Source organism: Micromys minutus (assembly GCF_963924665.1).
Source record: "Micromys minutus genome assembly, chromosome: 7".
Lineage (NCBI taxonomy): Eukaryota > Metazoa > Chordata > Mammalia > Rodentia > Muridae > Micromys > Micromys minutus.
In genome coordinates, this window is record NC_137976.1 from 6,388,097 (window position 1) to 6,411,580 (window position 23,484).

Here is a 23,484-nt window from a genome sequence, read left to right on the forward strand (position 1 = left end):
GAATCTGAAAGTAAACGACCAGTGCGCATGCCTACCCAGACACTGAGACTCAACTACCAGAAAAACACCCTGTGGTGAAGGTTCCAAGAGTGGGAATCATCCTTTCCAGATGAGGATCCACAAGCGACTCATTGATTTACATAGTCCTGTGATTGTTAAACAGATCACTTCCATCAGTATTGAGCCAGGAATGGAGGTTGAAGTCACCATTGCAGATGCCCAAGTCAACTGTTTAAATAAATTGACTCAATTGTTTAAAAACAATAACAAACAAACAAAAAAATGCAAAAAATCCCCCATGTTTTCATGCATAATAGGCACAAACAAGCAAAGTCAAGATGACACAGATATTAGAGGGGAAATATTTGAGAGAGAATTACCTTCAGTGGTGGCGATAATAGCAGGATCGAGACATAATTGTTTATTGTTTAAAAGCATGGCACTTGTTAAAGTCCGGATTCTAAGTCAAACACTTATAAATACTAGCTCACTTATTTCTCAAAGAAACGTGATAGAAAGAAGGGCCAGTCTGTCATTCTGCCATCAACAAGATGGTGACCTGAGAATGCACCACCACTGTTGCTGGGACTCTGTAAACCACCCCCATCAGTTGCATGGAAACAGCCAGGTATACCCCACCACACAGTTACCTGGCAATAGCTAGGTATGCTCCACCCCAGTTACCTGGCACTACAAAAGGGGCTGCTTACCCCCTCTTCTCTTTCTTGCTCTCTTACTCCCTGCCCCTTGTCCCTCCTCTCCCATTCCCTTCCCCCTTCTCTTTCCACATGCTCATGGCCGGCCTCTACTCCTCTACATCTCTTCTCTCCTCTTCTCTCTCTCTGCCTCTACTACCCTCTTAACTACTCCCCCCATCTGAATAAACTCTATTCTGTACTATACCATCACATAGTATGGCTGGTCCCTTGGGGGAAGGGATTTCCAACATGGGTACCCCAGAGGCATTCCCCTTACCCCGAGGCCTTGTTATACCTCCATGGAGCACCCCCCCCACTCTCTTCAACTTTTTCCTAACATTGGTGCTGAAACCCGGGACATCACCTTTTCTTAGCTGTCCATTAGCACTGCCCTGGGCTGAGCTTCAGGGGCTGTTCACTCCTTTTATGGGCTGCTTGATCACACTGTGAATCCCGTATGACTGGCCCTTAGCACACACACACACCTTTAATCCCTCTGGGTGGAATACAGGCATTCCCTTAGTACGGGCCTTTAATCCCAATGAAGATGAGATTAGTTTGGAGAAGGAAGCAGCCATGTTTGAAAGTGAAGTCTTATTGAGTGACCAACAAAGTGATGAATCAGAGAGAGACTTGACAGAAAAATAGGATGTGCCCAACTCTGATGAGGAGAAAGAGGAACAGGGAGGCTACTTAAGGGAGCAGTGCAGAGAGAAGAAAGGCAGTTTTACTGGAACAGTTACAGGGAGGCAGGTTGCAGAGAGGGAACAAGCTAGACACGGGTGAAGACAGAACGAGTCAGAGAGTGAGAAGGAGCCAGATCAGAACAGATTGCAAAAGTTAGTTTGAGACCAAGCAGAGCAATTTGTGAGAAGCTGAGAGAGAAGCAAGATTGAATCACTCAGCCTGAAGAGAGTTTGAACCAGAACGGCTGAGTTCAGAAAGGACTAGAAAGGAAGAGCTTATTCTGCAGTCTCTGCGGCTGGAAACATTCTAGGCCTGGATTAGATTGAGCGGAGGCTACAAGCTTCCAGGACTGGGCTTCCGTTAGCAACAATTACCTCTGGCAAATAAAAGGTACATTTCATTTCCCATTCATAAAAGTTTGGAGTTTCTACCAAAGAGGTGGGGACTCCTAGTATGCACTGAAAAAGGAACAGTCCATGTCATCTTCGGGTACCTTTGTCCAGAAAAGATACCGAGGATGAAGAATTACCAAACAAGCCTGTACTATGATAACCTAGGTGTGGGTTGATGTTAAGGTGATACATGATTGGACAGTGGAGAGGTAGGTGGGAAAAAGGTAGGAAAATGGAAGAGGAGCAGAGATTGGGAGGAGAAATGAAGATGGAGTTCCAGAAGGGTAACTAACCTCCACGCAGTTGAACTTAATTGGCATTAGGTAGATATGAATATTCTTAAGGGATTCTATAGGTCTTTTATCTCATATAGAAGGGCAGTCTGTATCTTTGTCCATTGGATATAATCTTACTGTGTAGATGGTTTGTGGATTGAGAATTTAATATATACAACAACCATGAAAAGCAACTGGGCTTTGGAATAATGTTTGTGCTGGGCGGTAGTGGAAAGAAACACACTGGTGCTGTTGTACCCACCCGGGACAGAAACAGCAGGGCAGCAATGTGAACTGCCGGGGAAAGGAATCCCCAGAAGAGGGTGGCTTGTGGCCCGAGAGTCCGGGCGCTGGGCTCCACACTAAAGCAGCGTCCCAGGAGTGAGACCTTGGGGCTGATAAAGAGATAAGCCATCCATTTTAATATTTATTGGAACACCTATGTCCCTCTTACCACATGCATATCCCATTGTACAGAAAAGAAAGTGAAGGCACAGAGAGACCAAGGTTACCTAAAGTCTTAGTTCTTAGTTACCTAAGTCAGGTCCTTGTGCACTCGGTAGTCCTGACAGGCCTCCTGCTGCTGTGGACTTGCCCACTTCAGATTGTGCCTGTGGAGGCGCCCTCACAGTTGTTCTCATCTACTGAATAGAGGGAGGACGCCAACCACAAGGCAGTGTTTCTCTAAGAGAAACCTCAGCTCATTTGCTGCTTTGTTTTGTTGTTGGTTTGTTTTTGTTAAGAAAGTCAGCACACAGGAAACGAAGCATTTATAATAGAATTGAAACCTGCTCATGGTGCGTGGAGCCATCCCAGCCCTGTGGGATTGAGACTGCTACAGTTCAGAGTCAATGTGTTCCTTCAACGTGACCTATGGTCCCCATGGTAAAGGTTCGGTCCCAGGAGAGATACTACTAGGAAGTGGTGAGCCCTGTAGCCAAGCGAGCCCTGAAAGAGGCAAGGGATGATGGCCCTGTCTCTTTCACTTCCTGGCCTTCAGTTGAGCGTCTTTGCTCTGCAACACAGTCCCAACATGGTGGGCTGCCACCAGTCTAAAGCAATAGGGACAACAGGCTGAAATCTCCATACCTGGGAGCCAGAATAAACCTATCTCTCTAAATTGATCTTTCATGCATATTTATGACAGTACCAGAAAGCTGAGCACCACAGAGATGAATTAAAAAAAAAAAAAAAAAAAAAAACTGCTTCCTCATTGCCCTGGCCTTATGATTTTTTTGACAAGGTCTGAATTAATTTGATATTAAAAATTGTTGGCTCAGCGGTTAAAAGCAGTGACTGCTCTTCCAGAGGTCCTGAGTTCAATTCTCAGCAACCACATGGTGGCTCACAACCATCTGTAATGGGATCTGATGCCCTCTTCTGGTGTGTCTGAAGACAGCGACAGTGTACTCATATACAGAACATAATTTTTAAAAAAATAATAAAAATTGTTGCACTAGCAGCTTAATATTGAGAAAAACAGCTTTCTGTTACCTAAAGTTGTATTACAAATCAACCCCCAGGTGCTCCCAGGCCTCATAATATCACAGTGGCGGCTCCGTGGGAGAGGAAGGTGGGGAGGTTGATTGTCTTTCTTTCACTTGTCTGAGCATTTTCTGAATATTCGACAGTGCCTTGTTTATTTAAATGATATGAAGCGGAGTGTTAATATACTGCATTCGAAAGGTTAAAGTTCCTCTCTAACACCATAAAAACTATGCCTCGTTCTTTCATCGATCAATACCGATTTATCTTACATCAGCACTTATAATTGTCACGTTGTCATCTGATCCATATTCACACGGCTCTCATTGTACAAAAGTCGTGGTTACTATGAAGACACTGTAGTTTTGGAGAATATCATTAAGATTTGGAGGCCCCCCCCCCCCAGCTGCTCCCACACCCCCATACAGCCCTTCGAATTTCATTCCTCCCTCTCTCCAACCCCGCCCACCCAGAAAGCCTCCCAACAGAAAAGGTGCCAAAAAACCAGACATTCCTAACATTCCGGGCACTGGTTCCAACCCCCCTCACCTGAAGTCACCAGCCACTGGGAGCCACCCCACCCCACAAGCCCAGCATGTGGTAAGCAACTTATTTCCTTTATCTACAGTCTATACAACACTTCCACGCCATAGTCTGCCTGTGACTTTTTCTGGTTTCGTCCTATGAGTCTGAGTAACTCGACCCAGAACCTATTCCCAAATCAACCTGCCTTTTAAACTTTTAATTTGGCTGAATTGGCTTATTTCTTTAGCGGAGAAGACCTATAAATATTCATAGATGATTCCATGTTGGTTTAATCAAGATATTCTCAATGACAAAAACCCGGAAAAATAAACAATTCAAGCTGGTGTGAGCAACCACAATTGCACTGGCTCTCATAATTGCAGATCTGCAAGTAAATCAGGGGTCAGAGTTGCCCTAATCTGGTGGATAGGCTTTGGTGTCTCTAGGAACCTCTTGTGGTCCCCACCATCCAGTGGCAGCGTCATCCTCTCACACTGGTGCCAAGATGCTGGCAAATACCACATGTGGACCATGCTGCTGTTGCCTTTCTCCAGCTCTCTAGAATGGGAACAATGTTTCCCAGGGACCCATGGGATAGGTCATCTTGTTGCTCTTTAGACCAAAATGTAGCAGATGCCCATTCCCAAGCCAAGCTCTGTGTTCAGAGGAGCAGCGTGTACTAAGAGATGTATAGTTTTCTAAACAGATCATTGGCAAAGGGGTTACTGTTAGCATCCCTATTAGGCTCCGCCCACCAGCTATCTCGCAATGGCTAGGTAGGCCTAGCTTGCTATAAAAGGGACTATTTGGCCTCTCTTTTCTTTCTCTGACTCTTTTCATGGTGGAAGGAGAGAACCAACTCCCCAGAATTAGTCTGTTTCAAGCAAATAAAAATAATAAATAAATAAATAAATAAATAAATACTGTCTTTATGGAAACTATGACCCAGTTAAAGCTGAGCCTTGGATTAGAAGAAATCCCACACTCCTGTGTTGGTTCTTGTTTTAATGGCTGTGACAAGTACCTTAAAGAACCCACTTAAAGGGAAGGGTTGATTGTCTTGTGGTTTCAGGAATTTTGGCATACAGTTGTTCAGCCCCCGTCGCTGTGGGTCTCTGGTGAGGTGGTGGTTCACTGTGACAGAGAGCCAAGATACTCACTTCATGACAGTCATAAAGCTAAGTGACAGGAAGTGGCCAGGAAAAAATATAGGCCTGAGTATACTCTCTTAGTGGCCTTCCTCCAGCAAGGCCCTGCTTCCTAAAGGTTTCCACCACCTCCCCAAATAGTGGCACCAGGGGCTGCAGAGGTAAGTAACCCAGTGTGCAGAGGACTGGAAGGAAGCCTTGGGTCTGATACACAGCACTGCCAAAAATGAGATCATAGGAGCACAGAGGGCAAAACAGCACTACCAACTGGGGACCAAGACTTCAACCCAGTGCCTAGAAGGGACATTTCAAATCCAAACCAAAGCAACTCCTTAGCCTCACTGCGCCATAACAGAGGAGTAGAGGCCAGAGACAGGAAACCACTATTTCTAAATCTCTTTCATTGTGTGTCTCCTTCCGTTCGGTGGTTTCAATTACTATCCCAACCTCTTGGGGGGAAACTATGAGGCACGTTCCCTTGAAAATCTCTGTGGATTCACCTTATGCTGTGTAACCATTTGACACATCTGCACCCTGAACAGAAGAGTGTAACATATGCTGAGCTTGGGCTGAAAGCAGCGTTCAGTGGACAGAGTGCTGCTTTTAGTGGGCTTGGATTTTCAAAGACCGGAACACTGGATAATCGGGCAATGCTAGCTGCAAGCTTTGAGTGGCAATTCAGTAGGGGGCATGTGTGTTGTATGAGAACCAAAGTGGATCATTTGGGCTGCTTACACAACTGCTTCTTTACAATCAGCCCTCTCTATGTGTTGATGGCTAACCAACCACAGATCAGAAACATTTAAATGTGTGTGTATGTGTGTAACAGGCATTTTCTTATTATTCCCTGAATGCTGCAAGATAACAGCTCTTTGCCTAGAACTGACTGCATCAGGTGGCATGCAAATGAAATGGCCCTTTGAGTAAAGGACTCGGAGTAACCTCAGGCTCTGTCATACTTGGGATACTGAAGGGCTGCGTTTATTCTTCAAATGTAACGGCCTTTAGGGCTACCTCCCACCTGCCTAGACACTACATGCTTTGAGTAAGGGTTCTGTGTATTTTTGAAAAACAAATGAAATCAGACATTCCCTAAAATCCCAACTGCTCACGCAATTTCAAGCTTCCTTCTAAAAAGTCCTGCTTCTTTTCCCGCCTCCTTCTAGTCTGCCCCACCCCTTGGGCACCAGCAGCATGAAGATCTAGAAGATAGAAGTCAGCACCGAATGGAATTAAGTTGGGCCCACCAGGAATGAAACACCAGAAAGAACCATTTGCTTTCAATTCTTTGAAAGTAGTTTCTTGAGCCTTTAGGGCATGGGGTGTTTTCTGGCCACATCTTCCACACCAGTATCCCTCTTGAAAAATGTAAAGGGCGCAGGACTGACCAGAACATAACTCCCATCTGTGTTCTTTGTCCTCTGACTGATGGTTCTGTTTATATTCTTTTCGAAGTCAAGCTGTTTACAATAACCTAAGCTTCCCAGTCCACTCCGGCATTATGAACGGATGAATCTGCAGGAGCTATGCAGTGTCCAGTGGTTGATGTGTGCTGCTGAGCTTTATCACTCACATCTGTTTACAGTCCTCTGGCCACATTCTTAAGTAGGTGCCTTCTGGTGCAGCAAGAATCTCACAATTGCCTTGGGATGTGGCCACAGGAGGTCGGCCTGGTCTGAGTGGAGAAAGGTGGAATCTAGCAGTATCTGTGCAGATGGCCGCAGAGGTAACTAACCCTTTCTTCAGAACAGAAAAGTTACAAGTTGCAGCAGAGGCTCCCACACTCTAGCTGATAGCACACATCTCTAGAGCCCTTGCTTGTGTTTGTCTGTTTTTACAGATTTATTTCTTTTATTTGAGTACACGGTAGCTGTCTTCAGACACACCAGAAGAGGGCATCAGATCCCATCATAGATGGCTGTGAGCCACCATGTGGTTGCTGGGAATTGAACTCAGGACCTCTGGAAGAGTAGTCAGTGCTCTTAACCACTGAGCCATCTCTCCAGCCCCAGCCCTTGTTTTATAGTAAAAACTAAATGGGGGTTTCTACCCCACCTTTGATCATTCAGTTCCCCAAAAAAAAAGACACAAAACCTTTATATTTATAACAAGCCTTAAAGCACTAGAGCTGGGCAGAGACCAACCGGCTGCTGCTTGTCGGCTTCCCTGTCAATATCCCCGACATACAACTCATGGTCTGCCTGGGCCTCTCTTACTCTCATTGGCCAGCCCTCATGGCCAGTTCTCAGGATCCCTTACTCCATGGTATCCAGTATCCTCTCCTCTGTTTTCCTCCCCCTTCTCTCTTCTTTGTGGTCTCTGTGTCAGACCTCAGGTCCTGGGGATCAAAGTCCCACCTATCTTTCTTCTGCCCAAACACAGGCTGTGGGCATCTTTATTCAACCAACAGTTTTAAATTAAGGAGCTAGGTTACTTAGCATCACTTGGTGTAGTGAGGATTACCTAGTGTGTGTGTGTGTGTGGGGGGGGGGGCAGTACTTAGCATTACAATACATAGCAACAAATCAAACCTTAACACCCCAGTTTAAACCTCTGAGTCAACATAGAACTGTTAGCATTTTGTCTAAAGCTCCGCCCCACAGCTACTTGGCAGCAGCCAGGTATGCCTGACTCAATATAAAAGGGGCTGCTTGCTCTCCCCTCTCTTTCTTGCTATTCCCTTCTTGCTCCTGCTCTGTCCCTTTGCCCCTCCCCCCCTCCACATGCTCATGGCTAGCCTCTATTCCTCTTACTGCCTCTATTACCCTCCCCATGCCCTGAATAAACTCTATACTATACGATCATGTGGCTGGTCCCTCCGGGAAGGGAAGCCCGAGCATGGGCACGCTGAGACACCTCCTTGCCCAACACCTCACCACACGTCCACCAAAACATATTCCTTCCTCTCTTTATCTTTTTATAAACACAACAAAAGCTAAAAGGCCCTCTCAGGTATGTAGGTCTTAAGTTACCCACCTCAGACACACGGATCTTTAACATAAAATCCTGTTCCTTCCATGCTGAAATCACAGGATGGGACACAAGATATGCTTGTTGGACTCCCATTGTCTCCCTTAATAGCCATTTTGCAGCTCAACAGCTGAGGGGCACTGGTGCCCACAAACACCAAAACTGAGTTCCTTACCTTTACCTAAGCCCTTTGTGATTTTGGCTTAAATTTCTAATTCCTTGGTCAATACCCAGATCAACTTCCTTGATGTCCAAAATGAAATAATCCTGTTGCTTGTAAAGGAAGAATCTCAGGGCTGGAGAGATGGCTCGGGGGTTAAGAGCACTGACTGCTCTTCCAGAGGTCCTGAGTTCAATTCCCAGCAACCACATGGTGGCTCACAACCATCTGTAATGGGATCTGATGCCCTCTTGTAGTATGTCTGAGTATGTCAGCTACAGTGTATTCATACACATTAAATGAATAGATCTTTAAGAAAAAGAAAAGGAAGAACCTCACTTTTGTGAGACTATCTTAGGGTCTTCCGAAGTCACAGAAAGAGGTGCTTATGATTTCACATGACTCACGTTTAAACACTTGGTGCCAGCTTGATCATAAAGCATTTCGGAGGTAAGTCCTAGTCTTGGGAAGGGGTATGCTGAGGACAACAGCCTACCCAATCCCTGCCCAAGCTCTCTGCTTCCTGGATCCCCTCTGCCATGGACCAGCCCATTTCAACCACCATATTCACCACGCCATGTTGAACCATACCTTCTAAAGTGTGAGTCAAAGTAAAACTTGTCTTTTCTCAAGTTGTGTCTTTCAGGTATTATGTTCCATTAGGAGAGACAGAGGTAGGGAAAGGGGAGGATGCGTAGTGTCGTATTGACACAGGCTCTTACACAGATCATGGCAACGCAGGGTGACAAGCGCTACCCTGGATCTATGGAAACATTTGGGGGAGAGCTTGAGACACGAGAAGGGCCAGAAGGCTTTCCTGGAAATGGCTTGTTACAAGGAAGTAGGTGTTCACACACAGTGAATGAAAGGTGACCTGTGACCATCAGCAGCTTCATCCGTTGCCCAAGTGGAGGGAGGAGCAGTTTTAGATGAGGATAGAAGCCCAATTTTGTTAGTACCCAGATGTGTTCAAAGAGCATCGTATGTGGATTTTACTGTGGAGAGTTCAGCTAGTATTTGGTGGATACGTTTTGTCTTGAAAGGCCAGGGTAGAATTCTAGAGATCGATGACTCCTCAGTTTTCTAATGCAATGCTAGTTGTTCTGTGGGTGACAGCTACCATGGAAGCAAATGGGTTTGGAAAAGACAGAGGACTTCAAGCGAGAGAGGAGACAGCATGGGTAGGCCTGAAGATAAGCCCAGGGATCTGTTGCAGTTCAGCTAGAAAATGACGAAGAGTAGAAGATCCTGGCCAATGCTCTACTTGAACTCACTGGGAATCTGGCTGTGGAAACAGGGTCCTCATGTCCATTTCAGACCTTAAAGTGCCCTTCAAGTCCCCATCCAGGCAAGGGCTGGGTCCTTAACTCTGCAGACATTCCCAACAAAAGTTGCTATTGCTTTTCCCATGGTATATATATAAAATGCCTGCAGTGGGAAAGAGAAGGCAGAAGTTTAGCCATGGGAAAATCATCTAGAGAGAAAGCTTGCCTGTTCTTTTTCTTCTTTTCTACCCCCGCCCTTTGGCTAGTTATACACTTAATAAACTCACTCGTTCAGTCCATATGGTTACTGTAGGTCATTCTCCACATCACAGAACAGCTGGCGTTTCTGTGAGGATGTGAACACTGAAGAGGTAGAGCCCTGCTGGGGGTGGTGGATGATGCATTGAGCCCTGGCCTACTTCCTTTCCAGTCTCCTCTTCCTGCTCCATCGAGATGTGAGACAGTGAGGGGTTCAGGTGCACTCTTGCCAGCACGGGCTGCATTCCTGTGGGTATTCCTACTTGAGCAACCACAGTCCTATAAGCCTCTAAGTCGGTGGTTCTCAACCCCTTTGGAGGTTCAATGACCCTTTTCACAGGGTTACCTAAAACCATTGGGAAATGCTATTTACATTATGACTCATAACAGTAGCAAAAATTAGTTATGAAGTAGCAACAGAAATACCTTCTTTTTAAAAAGATGTATTTATTTTATATATGTTAACAAACTGTCGCTCTTCAGATGCACCAGAAGAGGGTGTTGGATCCCATTACAGATGGTTGTGAGCCACCATGTGGTTGCTGAGAATTGAACTCAAGACCTCTGGAAGAGCAGTCAGTGCTTTTAATCACTGAGCCATCTCTCCAGCCCCTATTTTGGTCTTTTGAAGGAGGATTTTTCTGTTTTAAAATTTGCTCTGTAGACCAGGCTGGCCTTGATCTCTGAGACCCACCTACCTCTAACCCCAGGGCAGTGGATTTAAGGCGTGTACCACCACCGACTGTCTCATTACTTCTGTTTGTGGGATATATTTAGGATCCTCTCTAGTGGTTACTTTGAAATTTACTGTTAATTCTTGTTAACCACGGCTATCCTATGGAGAGCTATTTCCTGACCTTGTTGGACTTGAACCTACAACCCTGGACATGGCTGATCAATTACACTATAGAGTTTTGGGTTTTCCCCCCTCCCAACCTCTTGTTCTGCTCCTTGCCTGCCCCTCTCCCCCCTTTTAGCTGCGCAGTATTGGTTCCCAGGTACCTACCTCCGCTCAGCCATTTTCCTGGACTTGACCCATATCCCAGAAGCCCTCACTTACTATCCCAGAGGTAACTCACATGGCTAGAGTCCCCAAAGATAATCGTCCAGCTAGATGACCTTGGGCATGGTGGTTAACTGAACTAGGCTTCAGTCTCTTAACTGTAAAATGCGCTGTTTACAGGCACTGACACAGAGAGGCTTAGCGTGGAGATGAACCGTTACTTCCTCAAACTCATTCCTTTCTGAAATTCTTACCAAGTTGACTCAAACCCACCACGCATGTCCTTCAAGAAAGATTGTGTATTCTCCCTCCAGACACCATTCTGTACCGGCCCCACTCCCTAAGTATGTCCTTCCTCAGCTGCCTGATACTTTGAGCCTTATCATCTCCAGGGCCCGAAGCTATGCAGTCCCTGATCCCATTTTTCACTCTTCTGAGCGCATACTTTGCAGGATGTCAACCTGCACGATGCCCCCTTAAGAACAAAATCCTGTTAGGGCCTGGTCTCGGCAGGGCCAGTTACTTCCCCTAAGTACCAGCAAGTTGCCCTCCAAGGAGAGGTGATGGTACAGTGCTTAAGGCCCAGAGGGTCCCTCCTTTCTCTAGTTCTTTTAGGTTGCTCGCCATTTTCTGCGGGAAGTTGTTCCAAACTTGCAGTCAGACCCTCCTTCATGCTCCCAAGAGCCTGCCCTCTCCATGCAAGTGAGGTTTCTTCCGCAGAAAAACTTTCATTTTACACACACCCGACAGACAGCGGTCGCAGCGCGCGGCAGGAGGTGAGAACTCCAGGAAAGTGAATCAGAACAGCAGTTCTGCCGAGAGAGACGCAACAGGATTTGGGGAAATTAGCGTTAGCGGTCCGGGAGTCCAGTCCTCGGAGGCTGCTCAGGGCTTCCACCAGATCCGCACGCAAGAGATCGAAGCCTGCAGAAGCTCACCCTCCGCGCTTTGTTTGTCGTAGCAGCGGGGCACAGTCCTGCCTGGGCAGGATAGCACCATAAAGCACCTCCGGAGCCTTCCTCCGGAGCCTGAAGCCAGAAGACCAGCAACCGGCGGGAAAGCGCGCGACACCGCGCTGTCGCAGGCTCGCTGCTCTGCGCGCGGCGGAGGCGGAGCCAAGCACGAGCGGGGCGGAGCCGTGCGCAGGAAGCGCTTGGAGGCCCGAGCTGTCCCAGGGTGCTTCGCGCGGCGTGCACTCTGGTCGCTGCCGCCATCCTGCTGGCGAAAGAGAGGAGAGAGACAGAGAGGCCCGCCCGCTAGCCGGCTGGGCTTGTGTGGGCCAGTGCGTGAGGGCGCGGGGGGTCGTGTCAGCGCGACGCAGAGCGCAGCCGCCACCGCCAAACGGACATGTTGGAGCCCCGCGCTGCCGCTGCCTCCCATCCCTCCTCCAGCGCACGGGACTGAGCAGCGGCCCGCCGCTTCTGCCTGCGCTCGACCGGCCCAGCCTCGCCGCCTCGGCCGCAGCCCCTTCCTGCTCGGCCTCGGCCTCCGCCGCTCGTCGTCTCCAGTCCTCCTCCCCCCACGCCCTAGGGCCCTGCCGGCTCCCGGCCCTCCTCAGCCGCGGCGCGAGGTCTATGTGACCGGCGGGCCCGGAGCAGCCGCTGCCGCCGCAACGCGAACATGGACGCCGTCAACGCCTTCAACCAGGAGGTGAGGGGTGCTTGGGGCAGGTCTGCTGCGGGCCAGCCGGGCCGCTTCTCCCGCTGCCCGAGGGCTTTTGAGCACCGAGTCCGGACGGGGACGCTTCCTGCGCCCGGTTCCGGGGCAGCGGGCCTGGAGCTGGGGAGAGGTCGCGGCCACCGCCGGGGGCTGACCCCGCGCCCCTCCCCCGCCAGTGCCCCCTTCGCCCCCTTCCGGCCTGTGCCGGCTCCGGCTTCTCCAACGTGGCCCCTGTGCTCCCGGCCCGGTTTATCGGCTTTGCGGGGCCGGAATCCCGCCAGGGGCTGCAACGGTGCGCGGGCGGGCGGGCGGACTCAGGGGCGGGAGTTCCCGCGGGTCGTTGGGCCGGCGTAGCAGCCGCCTCAGCTCTCCTGTTGCTCAGGCCGCGGTGCGGCAGCCGCTGGACTCTGATCCCGGCTGGCGGAGAGTTAGAGAGGGTGCCTGCCCTCCCGCCTCCTAGATTGACACGCTCACGAATAAACACAGGGCGGTAGTTCCTTAGCTTTCCTATCTAGACCGTACTCTTTCTGTACATCGTGACACCTAAAAAGTTGAATGGGAGAGCAGAGTGTACGCCCGGTTTAGTTTGCTGGAAAGACTGCCTGGGTCTTCACTGGGCTCACCCTCGCACCGCCCTCTCTGGGTACTTAATCCTCAGCTCCCTTCCTCAGGAACATTTACATGTGAAAACCTCCCCAAACCGGGAACAAAGCTGCCTGCCACCTTAAAGCTCTCTAGTGGCATCTCAGATCGTTCCAGGTGCTGCTTTATGGAGCATAAAGTCCATACATCTTATTTATCAGAATGCTTTAAAACGCAGTTGCAGATGGGAAACTTGGGGATTGAATTCGATTGTTTCTCGTTTTAAATACTAAAGATAAACCGACATTGAGAAGAAATCTGATGTCATAGTTTGACACGTGTTGATGTGGTGTCAGAACTTGCTCCATCTCAATGAGATTTCTGTGGCTCAACTCGAAATAGTATTAGGGTGTTAGTCGTCTTCTATTCGTAGCGCCATAGTAGGGAACCCTCCAATTCTGCAGTTGAGAATCTTTATTGCTGTACAGATTAGCCCCCCCCTCCCAAATACTTTTCCTCAGCGGGTGAGTCCATGCCAGACAGCAGAAGTTGCACCTGGTGATGGGAAGTGAGATGAACGAGTTGGCTAGAGATGGTTTTCAAAACAGGAATGTGGGTACCCAGCAGTCGGTGATAATTCGCCAAGTATTCGAGTTCAACGTTTACTTTGTAGAATTGGGCTCATCATAGCAGGTGCCTGGCAAATGGTTCTTGAAAAGATGGGAACCTACACAAATGCCACACTCTTAAGATTTCAGGCACATCTCTTGAGGTGAACAACGCTAACCTGAAGGTTTAATGAACAAGGAGGACTTTTAGTGTGTTTTTAAAGACTGGAAACACTCCTTATTTAAAGTATTATGGAAGGTGATATCAAGTACTTTTTCACAGTATCTATTGTTAACCACTCCACTTAATTAGGGGTTTTAAACTCCTGAAGGAGAGGGCAACAGATTAAAGACTTAAGGCCACCAAACCTTATACGGATAATAAAAATTGTAGCTTCTGGTTGAATGGATGAGAAAAAATAGCCTAAAACTGCAGTCAATTTGAATTGCTTTGAAATAGGAAACTTAGGAGTGTGTGAATCTTTGAGAAGGGGAAATAATGTTTTCACATTTTAAATGGCATACTGAGCATTTTCTCGTGTTAATTTTCCTTTTATTCTAGTGTATGAACTTGAAGTTGCATTTATTAGGTGAATGTTGCCATTGCCAACTCTCTCTGCTAACTTGCAAATTAAAACCTAAGTCTTGGGCTCATTCTTTCTCCCCATTCAGAAAACATTACTGGTGAGGTCAGGTCCTTGTAACATTGAGTGTCCCAAATCTGTTGGTGTTTTAAAACTGTTGAGTTGTTCAGCTGTTTACTTAACACTGGAAGGCTGTCACTTAGGAAGTCTGTCTAATAGAAAAAGAACAGTTTTTCCTCTGTGTGTTGTGGGGTGCCCATGAGGTGTCAGTGAAAACTCAGAAGAAAAGGTATCAGTTTTAGGATTTCAGGGAGGCGGTTAGAGGGGCTGCAGGGCTGAGAAGTGAGTAGTAGTTTGATTCTGGGAACTAGTTGGACGGTAATGTATGGTGTGATTCTTCATGTCTAAAGTACTTGATTTTATTTTTGACTGGGTAAACATGGAAGGTTTTTAGTAGTAAGCTGGCAAGATTGTGTTCAGCTTGTACTGGTGTCATAGGGAGTGGGAGAGGCAGGTGTAGTTTTTTAGTTCAGGAGAGGCATGAAAGGATGTGAGCCAAAGTAGTTCAGGGACCTTGGTGCCTGACAGTTCCATAAATGCCTTTTGCCACTAGATGCTGAGGCTGCGATGGAGCCATCAGTACAAGCCAGTCTTCAAAATTACAATTAGTAATTTACACTTAAGTTACTGCTGTGTGGAACAGTCACCTGGGTATTTTTGGCAATCAATAGGGCATGTAGTTGGAAGTAGCCAAAATGGACAGTGTCACTCTCAGAGGGTGCTGGTGCAGATTCCAGGGTGCAGGAGTGAGAGACTGTGATTTGGGTTGTTGGGTGCTTTATGTCTACTTTAACAGAGGTGTACTTCTACATCCAGTTACACATAGAGGGGCATATAGATTTTCAAAGAAGTTAAATAAAAATTCACCTAAGGGAACATTTCTAAATAATGGCTGAGCCAGGGTTTTTGAATGTAAATGTCTGCTTAATTGATTTGCTTTGTACTAAGTAACTGGCCATCTAGCAGATTAAAGACTTAAGGCCTTTGAGCCTTTTAAGGGTAATAGAATTTGAAGTTTAGGGTTGAATGGATAAGGAAATAAGAGGTCAAGTGTACTCTCTGGTTGTTTGGTTTTGAGCAGTTAGAGGAAAAGGCTGCTTTATGGATGATGGGAAGCCAGCTAACTGTGGACTAGCACTGCTGAGCAGCAGGCCATGTGTTCAGGCCATAAGGCTTTAGTCTTGGTAAGAGGTGGGCACTATTGGATGAGATTGGGCTTTTGGGGTAGTGTGGCATAAACCCTAGTCTCTATTTGGTAGGAGAGGCTTTAGGGCTGGAGGCATCACTGCTGGTTGCTCTTGCTGGAGACCTGGCTACTCACACAACAGTCTGTAACTCCAGTTCCATGGGATCTTTGCCTTCTTGTGCACATACATACACAAGAAGACATACATGCAGACAAAACATCCATATACATGACATATACACGAAATAAATTGAAAGGAGAGTTGTGCGTATTCAGGGAAGGGATATGAACAGTTGAGTTTAAAGCAGCAGGACAAAGTTGGGAGTGGTAAAAGGAAGAGGACAGATTGGGAATGATGTCACTGAGGTCTTGTTGGTACAGAAGAAGAAAGGGGAGTAAGTCTTGAAGGTGAACTGAGGCACGTCCATGTCGGCTGGTATGTTGTGCTTTGCTATTTGCTTTTCCTCAGTGTGGAAAGTTTAGAATTTTGCTGAAATTTATGGAATGAGTAAAAGTTACAGAAGCTTTTAGTTGGGTGATGGGTAATCTTAGCACTTGGGAGGCAAAAAGTTATAGTTTTTTTAACCCCTTTAATTATATTTTTGGGCTTTTAAAGAATATATTCTGCCCCTTATTTATATATAATTTTAAAATCTTGAAAGTGTAAAAATACTGTAAATTTTTTAAAAAATGAAAATGAGGTTTTTTTTTTTTTTTTTTATCTATATGGGTACACTGTATCTTCAGACACACCAGAAGAGGGCATCAGATCCCATTACAGATGGTTGTGAGCCACCATGTGGTTGCTGGGATTTGAACTCAGGACCTCTGGAAGAGCAGTCAGTGCTCCTAACCTCTGAGCCATCTCTCCAGCCCCCAAATGAGTTATTTTTTAATCTCAAAATAGCCCTTTTTGTCTTTGTTGCTTCCAGAGACAATCAGTTGGTGAATTGAGGCATGTGAACAATGAAGACAGAGTCTGTGTTTGTATATACATTGCTTATTGTGAATATTAAATGTGCTTAAATTCTACAAAATATCCATTTTTGCTGATAAACGGCAATGAACTTTGTCAAATGTTTTTCTGTGCACATCCACTGAGCTGACAGTTGTACTCAGCCTGCCTTTGACTCCTTTAGATTCACAGTGTCAAACTGTATATATGTACTAGAAGTTTAAACTTCAATATATTGTTGGGGGTGGGAGGGGGTTTCCATGTAGTAACAGCTCCTGCCAAGCACTGCTGTGCTTGTGAGAAAATGGAAAAGCAGAGGAAGCATCTAGAGTGTTGTCATAAATACAGTTCTGAGCACAGACCATGGAAGAGGCTTTCTGAGAGCGTTAGCACTGAGCTGTGTGGCGTGCACACAGCACTGCTTTGCAATGAAGGGGAAGAAAATACGAGGAGTTTAAGACTCAGCTTTTCTTGAAAGTCAGACAAATTAAGCTGTGACACTTGGTTATGAGCTGATGATCTACGGCCACTCTTGACTCAGCACTTACCCAGAAATGAGAAGTGTATCTATCAGCTGGGACCTGCTGCTCCTGTGTATACTGTAATCATGTTCATGCTTTACCTCTTGGTTACTAGGCACAATTATGCAATGGAATTTAGATCTCTGGTGAGACAATTCCTATTTTTTAACCTGCAATGTTAATACTTTTTAAAATCACTCTCTTTTTGAGAGATCTGAGTGGGAAAAGGGTTCAAAATGCTTTATTTTGTGAAAGGGATACATACTAATCTGTTAGCAGTTTCTTACTGCATTTCCCTATGCAGTGATGTTATTCCAGGAGTTTCCTGACTCTGACCTCTGTCAGTGTTTGAAGTCTCTTTACACCGTAATAATGGAAGGAAATCTGTACTTATCCAACAGTACTTATTCCTAATGTTCTTAATAAACATGCTCCTCTTTAGCATTTTTGTCAAGTATTTAGCTCCAGAAAAAGTTATCTATTTAAATAATAAAATGATTTAAATAATAATATTTAAAGATAAATTTGAGAAATAGAAAGGTTTAGTTTCTACTTATGGTTAAACAGAATTGGGGACAATCTATACCTTTTTTAGAAGGATGACACAATGGTGGTTTTCTTTGTTTAAAGTCAGAAATAAGTTGTAGGGTTTTGGCCATGGGATAAAAGATACAGTTTAAGCATTTCAAGTTACCTTGTATGGGTGTCTGAACACATTGAAATCACTTTTTAAAAAGATGTATTTATTTATTTATTTATTTATTTATTTATTTATTTATTTATTTATTTAATATGAGTACACTGTAGCTGTCTTCAGACACACCAGAAAAGGGCACCAGATCTCATTAAAGATGGTTGTGAGCCACCATGTGGTTGCTGGGATTTGAACTCAGGACCTCTGAAAGAGCATGGTGCTCTTAACCACTGAGCCGTCTCTCCAGCCTTGAAATCACATTTTAAATATACCTTGATAACACAGTATTCTATAACCCTGACCACAACTGTTGTATCGAGCATTTGTGTGGCTCACTGATTACTTTCCTTACATTCTAGTTAAAGCTCTTTACTGATGTGTGAACCTTACCATGTAGCTGTGTGATTAATCTGAGAACCAGGTGAAACTCTGGGAAGCAATTAAGAATTAGAAACTAAGATTGTTTGTTTTCTTTTGTTGTTATATTTTATCAGAGGCAAGTGGACAACAGATTCACTAAAAATGGACAGCCATCAGTTACCTCTCAAAAGTTCTCATTTGTGTTTGGATAATTGGAGTGCCATAGTATAAAGCCACGTGCTTGGTAATCCCCACTGGGACAGGCTCTAGATGGGAGGAATAGTTAACAGTGCCGGGCTTTCTTTACAAACACCCATTTCCACAACATTACTTTTAGTCATAGTCGATAATTAGTCTTTTTAAAAAGGCCAGAAAAGAAATTTGAACTGTGCACACATACATAGAATCATACCAGTTGCAAGTAAGTATCACAGCAGAAAAGTGTGGTTAGTACCTAATAAAAACTTCTTTTAAAACTGTATTAATCTGTCACAATGACAGATAACAGTAAAGTCTTCAAGTTTTAAGCTGTTTTGTCAACGGCTACTAAACTTAAATCTTAACAATTTTGTTCAGTAGACAGTTAAATGACTAGATACCCTTAATTGAAGGGAAAAATATTCTTTTAATTACAAAGTTGTATATGAGGCAGCAGGTGTACTGGCAGGAAGTCCTGGGAGTCTGGTAGGAGCTCATAAAATGCTTGGTTGACAGTAAGATTGAGAACTCCTAATACCTAATAATAATATGTGTGCAGCATTGATTTTAGTGTCAGCCATCATCTTGATCAAAAACTTACCTACAGGGTAAGTGAAAGTACTTGCCGAGAGTGTCTGACCACCTTAGTTCAGTTTCAGGAACCTTAGTAAAGGTGAAAGGGAAACTAACCCATCTGGTTGTCACCTGGCCTCCACATATGTTCTCACACACCACAGACATCTGTCTTAATTCAGTGATGCTTTTACCCCAAAAGCCAGTGTCTGATTTTTACCTGTTTATGCCACTACAATCCCACTTACTGTTTGTCATTTAGTAATGACATTCTGCATACTTTTTGTTCATGAAGCTTCATTTTTAAAGCTTCATATTCACTATATATTTGTTTGAGGCTGACTCTAGCTCTTTGAAAATATATTAGAAGCATAATCTCAGTAGGGAGGAGGCGTTGATAAAACCAGCATAGTTGAGTGTATTGATCAAGCACAGGAACATACACAGGCTGTCACAAGACTGGACACACCAGACCTAAAGGAATCTCAGTTTCATAATTTTTTGCTGTGGATATTTGGAACTGACAACTTGAGGTGGGGAAGTGGGCATTTCCTGATGAACTTATTATACTCAGTGGATTTGTACTCTAGGTTGTATGTAGACTTGGCAGTGGAATGCTGGATAATCTCAGCAAGAGCCACTGTACTACTCTTTAAAATTTTAAAGAGTCTAAATTAGCAAGATATTAGGGTGATGGTGGTATTTTATTCCTGGTGGTATTTATATTACAAGTGCTTAATAGTAAGTAAAGAATAAATAGAAAATGTATTGTGTTTAGACCTGATCTAATATATCCTATCCCTTTACTATTCTGTTGGTGCTGTTGCCTCTCTCTATATGCTGTCGTGTTAGAGCAGTTGACCAACTTTGTAGTATGTCCCTCTGAAAGATTTCCAGTGTCTTCATGTACTTAATAATGAGATTTCTATTTTGTCTTTTCCTTGTTCTTGGTTAGCATTAGTTTTTAGCTGAAGCAATAAAACCCTACCTACATGAGGTATAATTATATGAATATTGTATTGTATCTAAGTTTGTATAGGTTTTATTTTATTTGTATATGCATTTTGCCTGCATGTATGTCTGTGCATCAGGTGCACATTGCCAGCAGAGGCCAGAAGAGGGTGTTAAAAATTTCTGAGAATTACAGTAAAGCCACCATGTGGGTACACCGAACTGAACCTGTTCCTCTCCAAGAGCAGGTACTCCATTGAGCCTTATAAATCTTTGCGTAACATGGTATCCCTTAAAAACTAATGTCTAGGATGAGGTAGTGTTTGCTGTGCAAGCATAAGGATCTGATTGTGGATCCCAGCACCTACTTAAAAATCTGGGATTGGTAATATGTTCCTGTAACTCTACCCCTGGAGAGACAGACACATGAGATTTCTGGACACTAGTCTTGCTCAGTGGCACAAGTTTCTCTGCATCTGTCCTCAAAGTTCTGCCAACACCCTTTGTAGACCAGGCTGGCCTCCAGTTCACACAGATCTGCCTGCCTCTGCTTCCAGAGTGCTGGGATTAAAGGCTTTGTGCAAGTGCCACCACTTATTAAAATGTGTGTGTATCACCTAATTCTGAAGAGTTGCCAAACAATAACAAGTCCATTATAGAAAGGATAGCCAAGCCTTGGAGATTGTTGGTACATGCCTGTATTTTTTCTCTCTCTCCTTTTTGAGAACAGAGTCTTACTTTGTAATTCTGACTAGCAGGTAACACTGTAGCCCAGCTACTTCTCAATGTGCAGCAGTGCCTGGCTCTGCCAAATGCTGTGGTGACAGGTGTGTGCCACTATGCTGGCTGTCACTGTTGTCCAGTATTCTAAAAACCAGTGAAGTGTACAGTTTGAGAGTATAGTGTTATTATATTAAAGTTTTTTTTTAACTCAAATGTTACATTACGATACCTCATTTTACTATTTTCTTTAAAGATTTATTTATTATATATAAGTACACTGTAGTTGTCTTCAGACACACCAGAACAGGGCATCAGATCCCATTACAGATGGTTGTGAGCCACCATGTGGTTGCTGGGAATTGAACTCAGGACCTCTGAAAGAGCAGTCAGTGCTCTTAACCACTGAGCCATCTCTCCAGCCCCCATTTTACTATTTCTTGCTTGATCTGGTTTTGTCAGATTGAAAACAATATCTGTTAAACAACTACATGGCTTTGTAAATTGTTGTGTTGAGCAGGGCAGTGGTTGCAAACACCTTTAACCCCTTTAACCCCATTTGGCGGGCAGAGGGAGAAGCAGGAGGATTTGGTTTTGAAGCCAGACCTGGAGCAAATGACAACCAGAGCTTCAAAGAAACCTTGTCTTAAAGCTAAAAGAAAAAATTATTTTGTTGATTTCTAAATTTTATTCAAAAGGTATATTTGTTTTTGACATGATTTTTTTTTTCTTTTAAGAAGTTATTCAGAAGAGACAATTCAAGGAAAAACAGGAGGGGGTAGAAATTCTGTGTTTGCTCATTGCTAATAACCAGAAGCTATAGCCAGTGTTATGTATTATCTGTCTTAATGCTAAAACTTTTTCTAATTATTTTCCAATGTAAAATGATTTTACATTCTTGAACCAAGCTTTTTCTCTGTTGATCTCTAGGAAGAAATACTTTATAAAAAAGATTCTTCACAGGTGATTTCAAGGAGATACTAATGTTCAAGTTCATTGGTGAATAATAAAACTGTCATTGAAACTTGGCTCTGTGTTAGAGAAATAGAGCAATGGCAGAGGCAGAGCGTGGACAGTCTAAAACATTGTGTGTGTATGATGGGTGTGTGTATTACACCAGTGTGCTTGTTGTGCATATTAGGATAACCATGTGGAGTTAGCATTACCTTTGCATGGGTCCTGGGGACTGAACTGCTGTTATTGGGCTTGGTGGCAAGCACCTTTATCCACTTAACCATCCTGCCAGCATTAGCATTTCTTAGAATCACCTTATTTTTCTGTTGCATTTCTTGAGTTTTGGACTGACAGCAGTTCTGTGAACCGACATAGAGGTAAGGAATAGAGAAGACCTCGGGTTGGAAACAGGACTTGAATGGTTTGTAAATGTTTTTTTATTTACTTTACATATATGAGAACACTGTTGCGGCGCTGTCTTCAGACACACCAGAAGAGGGCATCAGATCCCATCACAGATGGTTGTGAGCCACCGTGTGGTTGCTTGGGAATTGAACTCTGGACCTCTGGAAGAGCAGTCAATGCTCTTAACTACTGAGCCATCTCTCCAGCCCAGGTTGAATGGTTTAAAAAACAAAACAAAACAAAACAAAACAGACAAACAGTGAGGGAAGTGCCACTTGGTTCCAAAGTGAAAAACTTGAATGCAGGGCAGATTTTTGGAAATTGTAGTCAAGGTTCTCCAAAATGAAACATAAATTGGAATATATTTTGGGGCAAATCTTTGAAATTTTTCTTTTATCACCTTAAATAGTAACAGAATTGGGACTTAGTAATGCAGTCAGAGTAGAAATAAAGTAGACATATTGCTTGTTATGTCACTGTGCTGTTTTCGTCATGTAGACATATATGCTATTAAGCTAAAATACGTTATGTTTAATATCAACTAAAATAGGTTATGCTTAATATCAACAAATTTTTGTATTTATATGTTTATTTTGTAAAATGTTAAAGTTCTGGAATTAGAAAATGATAAATTTGTGGGAAAATATGATAAGTAGAAAATTAGGGGAAAATTGGTTTACCTGTGTCTGGTTGGAAATGTGTAGAACGCTGAGGAGTAGGTTTTATAAAGAAGCAGGTGGGGAAATGTGAAATGTGCCTGCTTACATTAAACTGCAGAGCTTGGGTTGGAGTGTGGAGAGCACTTGCTCAACATGGAGACCCAAGGGTTTGTCACCAGTGTCAAGGACAGAAAAGGGGCTGGAAAGAAGAATTCAAGACACTGCTCATGGGAACAATGAAGCAACACAGTACCCTTTTCCTGCTTATTTTTTAAACAACGTTTTTGAAGTTGAACTATTTTTCTGTTAATGGTAGGCCTGTCTACCTACAAGCAACTGAAAAGGGTTTGGTCAAACATTTAGTTTTCAAAGGATTTGACACCAAAAAATAATTTACATAGAAATAAGATATTTTTAAAAGGATCCTTCTTTTATAAAACTCACAGATGTCAATAAAAAACCATGATTTCCAAGATTTGCATTTTATATTTACAGATCACTGCTAAGAATTTAAAGAGGAAAAAAAATTTAAATACTATTTTTTTGTAATTAAAAAATTGTATTAAAGATTTTTAAGAGGGCTGGAGCAATTGCTCAGTTAGGTTAAGAGCACTGACTGCTCTTCCAGTGGTCCTGAGTTCAATTCCCAGCAACGACATGGTGGCTCACAACCATCTGTAATGGGATCTGATTCCCTCTTCTGGTGCATCTGAAGACAGGTACAGTCTGAAGATGAGCTACAGTGTACTTATATCAATAAAATCTTTAAAAAAAGATTTTTTAAGACGATCTGGATATATATCTAAGTTCAGTATGCTGGTACTACTAGGTTTCAAAATTTTCAAGCAGTGTAAGACTGCAATCAAATAGAATTTATTTCATGGACAAGTCATACCTGACAGAGTTTAGCTCTTTATTTGCTTATTTATATATTTGTGGTTTGGGTCGT

General features: G+C 44.1%; 1 protein-coding gene across 5 annotated transcripts in view; it reads left to right on the forward strand.

Moving 5' to 3' along the window:
• Positions 1-12,088: 12,088 nt before the first annotated feature.
• SCAF4 (SR-related CTD associated factor 4) overlaps positions 12,089-23,484 on the forward strand; it is a 56,180-nt gene continuing 44,784 nt past the window's right edge. For all 5 annotated transcript variants that reach the window (XM_080919274.1, XM_080919270.1, XM_080919272.1 and 2 more), the window contains exon 1: positions 12,089-12,516. In XM_080919274.1, coding sequence (XP_080775400.1) covers positions 12,487-12,516 — 30 coding nt within the window. In that variant the 5' untranslated portion in view covers positions 12,089-12,486. The remainder of the gene's footprint in view (positions 12,517-23,484) is intronic.